Below are 6,000 nucleotides of genomic sequence, written 5' to 3' on the forward strand. Positions count from 1 at the left end.
ATATTTATTCTAAAAATATAAACTCACCTTAGCTACTTGACATAGTCTTGGTATAGCTAGAAGACACTCTCTTCTCTAGGATATGAACCAAGTGATTGTATGGACAACATGACTCAGTGGAGGCAAGAGAAATTATTATCATTAGTGATCTCTAGCATATGAGCACAATTTGGAAATAAACCTCTGTTTGGTTATCAATAACATACACTCGCAGATACAGAAATTTTATTATTCACATTAGAAAACTACAACATTACTTTTCAACATAGTCTCCATTCAAATTGAGGCACTTGTCATAACGTCTTACAAGGTTTGAAATTCCTTAGTAGTAATCGCTCGGCGCCAAATCTGAGCTATGAAGGGGTGCTCAAAAGCATCCCAACGGAACTGCTTCAAAAATTCTTGAGTGTGTCTAGCAGTGTGCGGGCGAGCATTATCATGAACAAGCACCACACTGGAAGTCAGCATGCTCCGATGCTTGTTATGGATGGCTCATCTGAGTTTTCATTATGTTTCACAGTAGACTTCTGAATTGATGGTCAAACCATGCTCCAGGAACTTCACTAGCAGTACTCCTTTGGCATCTTCACATTTGGCAGGATTTTCTATAGCACCACGTCTGGTGTGGTTCATGATAATGCTCACCCACACACACCACTAGACGCACTCAAGAACTTTTGAAGTAGTTCCATTGGGCTGTTTTTGATAACCCCACCTATAGCTCAGATTTGGCGCCAGGTGACTACTATTAAGGAATTTCAAACCTTGTAAGGAGTTATGACAAGTGCCTCAATTTGAATGAAGTAATGTTGTAGTTTTCTAATGTGTATAATAAAAGTTCTGTATCTGCAAGTGTCTGTCACTGATAACCAAATGGAGGTTTATTACTGAATTGCCCTCGTATTTTTTTTCCTTTTCCTTTGGAAAAGAGTGGAGACTGAGGCTAATTAATTTTCATGGTCTTCAGTTCTAAAAGTTTACATGAAGTGTTACCACCAGTGTTTGAAAAAGGGTTTCAGAACTCCAGTTGTGACAGAGTTCACATGACAAAACTAAACATCCGAAGTGCATGACTCCATGGTAGATGTATGTAGGTCTCTAAAATTGCTTAGTGTCCATCAGTCTACCCATGTACTTGAGCAACATGCTGATTCAACTGCACTCCCAAAAGCTAATTTCTCTCAAGCATGGTAACTGTATTGACTTGTCTTCTGCTGCATGAGTCCCAACACTCCCTTATTTATTGTATCCATAGTCAATGATGGAGGAGTTCTTTATTAATTACAAGTGGTCCTTTTCTACTAAACTTTTCACTTACAAAATTAAACACCTAAACAAATATTTCAAGGACGTTTATCAGGGACACTTCTGACCCTGACTCTTTCCCATTTTAAGTAGCCAAATATGGTGACATATATTAGGATTAAAAGGGCAAAATCAAAATCAAAAGTCACTATTGAAAGAGGCATTTTGAAATACCCCATGAGCTAGCAAATGGCTGATCTTGGATGATAATACACTTTTATCTATTGATTTATCTTTTTTTATTAACAAATTGTTTTACCCCAATTGATTGGTATTTTAAAAAAAAGTTAAAGGCTTGCAAAACTATGTTATTAGGTTAGGCCAGGGGTCTTGGCCCTTTTATGACTTGTGGACTTCAACTCCCAGAATTCCTCAGCCAGGCACACTGGTTGAAGAATTCTGGGAGTTGAAGTCCACAAGTCATAAAAGGGCCAAGTTTGAAGACCCCTGGGTTAGGCTATTCTCAAGTAATACCTCCTTTTTTTCAGCCACTATCCCTCTTCTTTGGAATCTTTGGAATAGCATTCCCCAAAAGAATCACTTAGCAATGAAATATGAATAACTTTTCCATCAGTTCTTGGAAAACACGGGTCATGTATCATTTTAATCATTTTTATGCTTTTTAAACTGTGTCTATTGTTCCTGGCCTGAAACTATGAGTAAGATACAATAGTACGATTTTTAATCTTATTTTATGACATAAGCCAAGGTAGCTGCTCAGAATCACTGACAAGATCAGTTAAATATTTCATGTAGGGGGGAAAAAAACCTTGTCCAGAAATAGCAATGGGATAAAAAAAAAACAAGGTGCAAGCCACAAAAATTACATGGTATCAATTGCTTACTGGATACAATTTAAAGTGTTGCTATTACATTCATTTTAAAAGGTTTAAGGGCAGCCTCTCGCATTACAACAGTCTTAAGATCTACAGGACAGGTCTCTTTGGAGATGCCTCTGTTAGCAAAAGGCTGATCTTTGTGATATGAATCAAAATGTCCTCCCTTGCATTGTTTCTGGCTAATGGAATGTACTCAAAGCTGGGTGTGTTAGTTCTCACACAGTAAGTGAAAAACAAATATGACCACTGCAGAAATAAAGGACAGATGGAAACAGACCAACGTATGCAAAATCAGAGGGCAAGATGTCCCCGCTATAGGGCATAAAGAAAAATGAAATGCAAAAGGCCTCAAGCTTTGTTTCTATAGGTTGGTGTTTCAATGATAGCACGTGCTGACTTTTTTTTTTTTTGGTTATGTTTTCTAACTTCCTTTTATCATAAGCTTTTGGAATTTTTATGATCTGGCTCCATTGTTTCAGTTCTGCTTGATTCGGTGAAATCTGTCATGGTGTTCAGCTCCCACGAAGTGATTAGAAAACCTGTAAAGGCACGTCGTTTTAGTCAGGATTTTAATTATTAAAGACTTTTAGAATGAAGGTTAATTTGAATTGGTTTTTTTTAATCTTCTATTTGTGTTTTCTAAATTTGGTCCATTTCCATGAATATTTATCGGAATAAGAAGATAGAGGAATCAATGGATATAGCAGGTGATATAGAAGAAAAATATGCCTCAGCAAATAATATGGCGATATTATGAGTAAGATACAATGGGACGGTTTTTAATCTTATTTTATGACATAGAAGCTGCTCAGAGTCGCTGACAATTGAAATGGTATGTAGACTGGTAAATAAAATATTTCATGTAGGAAAAAAACCTGTTTCCCCCCCCCATAAGCTGGAACTAAATGCCAGTTTCTGGGGGAAAAACATTATAAAATGCAGTACCATGATCATGGGGTGCTGGAAACAGTCATAAATGCACACCAGAGCACTCAAAATGGAATCACGTAACTGCAGGGAAGGCCTGGTATTGTAACTTCAGAACTGGGTCATAAGAAGCTTTGGGGGGGGTCTGTTCTAACTTTGATCAGAAGCATAAATCAAGAGCTACCTGTATTCATAAGACAGTTCACAAGTTTAGGCTCAGTCTCTGTTCGTAAAAACATCAAAAATACCTTCACTCAACAATCTGAAGTCTTTTTGTCCCATTAAAAAAAAATGCTTTTGAAAGTTCTATGTTCCATTTGCAATTGAGTTTTTTCTCATCATTCTTTCGGACATGAAGTTTCTAACCTGGAGAAAGGGCACCAGGAGGTTTATGAATATATTATCTTCCAGAGACAAAACTGACAGGGTACTTGCAATGCAACCTCTGTGAAGCTATTACTCTGCCTAAAATTTAAAAATAAGTTGCTATGACAGAGGCGCTAATTAGTTAATCTGAATTAACTTTCGCTGCGGGCTGGAAAAGATTCTGGAAGATGGAGAAGTTTAAAGGGCAAGAACATAGACATTCAGTGATTAAAGAAAGTTGCCAATTATAAATAGAAGGGTAAGTTCTGGTAGAAAAGTAGTTGGAAGACAGGTGTGAAGGAAGAAGGAACAAGGAAAAGGAAGCATAGATAAATTAATGAGAAGGTACTGAACAAATATTACTGTGGTTACAGTCAGGAGATCTTGCAGTGAGAAGGAAATTGAAATGCTAGAAGGATGATCTGAGAAGGGGAAAGGGCTAGTAGGTGGAAAAAACAATGACCGGAGGCGATGATGATAATGAGAGGAAAAACAAAGGAAGCCTACAGAAACTCTCATAACAAGCAAAGTCAGTAGCAAAGAAAGGTCTATCAGATGGGCATAAAAGCCACAGCAGAACTTCCCTTCCCCGGCCTAGCCTATTGGGACTACAATTTCTATCATTCCCAGTCACTGTGGCTTATGGCCATACTGATCGAGAACTGTAATCCAGATTCACAGGGACATCCATCATATTAAGCAAGACTGATGTATGCAACCTAAGGATTATTTACCTTTAATAATAATTACATAGGGCAGTTTTGTCCTATTGTGATTATTGCTTCTTACTGCATCAGTATTGACAATTGCTTCTATGATGCATTATTTTTCTGCATGGATGGACTTCTTATATGAGGAAGTATTTTAAGTAAAAAAAAATAGTCTGCTGCAGTCTGAAAGAGATAAGACTTGTACAGAAAAAAGACAGATCCTATGCTAATTTTTTCAGTTCATGAAAACAGAAATGTTTTACTCTCCCTCTATATTTGTGTATACATGCACTGATGGATTGCATGAGAAATGACAGTTTATGACTGATCTATATCTAGTATAAATAGTTTGAAAACTAAGGATTGATAAATCTAAATAAATGTAATTTTGATTTAGTGCAATATGTGGATCCTGCTATTATTTTTCAGTGTAATATTTGATTAAACTGCTAAGACACAGAGTTGTACACACATACACAAATACACACACTTTTTTTTTCCATGATGAAATTCAGACTTTCTAGCCATCAGCACTTGGCCAGTTGTAAATTTACCGTATTAAAGTTGCTTCGTATTTCCTTAAAATTTGATTTCACAATCCCTCAAGAATTAATTAGAAAACTCTGTGTTACTATGAACATTCAACATCAAGGTTATTAACTTTCTAATGCATAAATCTTACAATGATTTAAGTTAGCTGCCTTTAGGTTTTGTATTAATTTAATTTTACTTGTTTTTCCCCTTCCGAAAGGTAATAAGTAGAAGTGATTGTATTAACTACAACAGGACAAGTTTTGCAATAAGACCAGCTCTTGAGCTGTTCACCTACTTTCTTAAAAAATGTATACCACGGTTCATTAAACAAACGAAAACTTCATCAGAGCAAGGGGATTTAGATTAGATTTTTTCCTCCTTGCTTGAAAGACTTCATTGATGAATTAGCAGGAGCTGCCAAATCTATATTCCAACAGGTTGTCCAAAATAAATAATGTAACCATTTCATTCTGAGATGCAATTTCTGCAGATTAAAATTATTTCTCCATGCTCCCTGCCACTCCATCATGCCTGAAGAAGATGGATGAGCTTCAGCCTAGTCAAAACCCTACGCTGTCCCAAACGTCAGCCGCTAAACAGCATCTCCTTAACCTGGAATTTAGGGCAGCGCTGCCTACAACTCAAACTGCTGAAGTGACCTGTGTCGTCCACAGCCTGTTCACTTTTGCAAAGAAATGGCATTTTAATAACCAGGGGAAAAAAGGCTTCCTCTCTCTGAGGCACAGACAGAGGAGAAAAAAAAAGGGTGTTTTTTTTGTTTTCCAGAAAATGAATTCGTAACACAGCCACTAAGGAGATAAGATAGGCTGACAGCAACCCAAGAGATGACTCTTCTCTCATCCCATCCACCCTCTCCCGAGTATTTGGAAGCTTCTCACTTACCCAAAATGGGGATGATTCATGATTACAGAATAGCTCTTTTTGGTGTGGGGAGGATGCACTGGAAACCCAAAGGGCACCAGGCTGGATGCTTTTTTTTTTTTAAATGAGAACCTTCATTCTCAGCGCTTGGAGACTGCGCTGCCTCGCCTCGCCCAGCTCCAGAGCCCGGACCCAATTGATGCCCTGGAAAGGGGGGGGGAGCGAACCCGCACCTCACCTCGTCCCCGCCCCCCCCCCGCTCCAGCCTCCTGCATCAACGCAGGTCTTCGCGTTGCTAAGAGAGGACCACGTGGTGATGCTTTGAAGGAGGTGGGCGCAAAGGTCTCCCTTGACCCAATGAATTGGGAGGCTGCCCGGGCTCTCCGCGCTGATAGGGGAAGCCGAGCTGCCCGTTTCTGCTCGGTTTGCCGAGCCAG

The 6,000-nt window shown here is 38.6% G+C and overlaps 1 protein-coding gene across 2 annotated transcripts in view; it reads right to left on the bottom strand.

Moving 5' to 3' along the window:
- ERICH3 (glutamate rich 3) overlaps nucleotides 1-5,765 on the bottom strand; it is a 78,015-nt gene extending 72,250 nt beyond the window's left edge. The window contains exon 1 of one of the 2 annotated variants that reach the window (XM_083360466.1): nucleotides 5,585-5,765. In XM_083360466.1, the coding sequence (XP_083216592.1) occupies nucleotides 5,585-5,604 (20 nt within the window). In that variant the 5' untranslated portion in view covers nucleotides 5,605-5,765. The remainder of the gene's footprint in view (nucleotides 1-5,584) is intronic. The other variant, XM_083360467.1, reaches the window with a different exon arrangement.
- Nucleotides 5,766-6,000: the final 235 nt, after the last annotated feature.

The sequence above is a fragment of the Vipera ursinii genome (genome assembly GCF_947247035.1).
Source record: "Vipera ursinii genome assembly, chromosome: 3".
NCBI lineage: Eukaryota > Metazoa > Chordata > Lepidosauria > Squamata > Viperidae > Vipera > Vipera ursinii.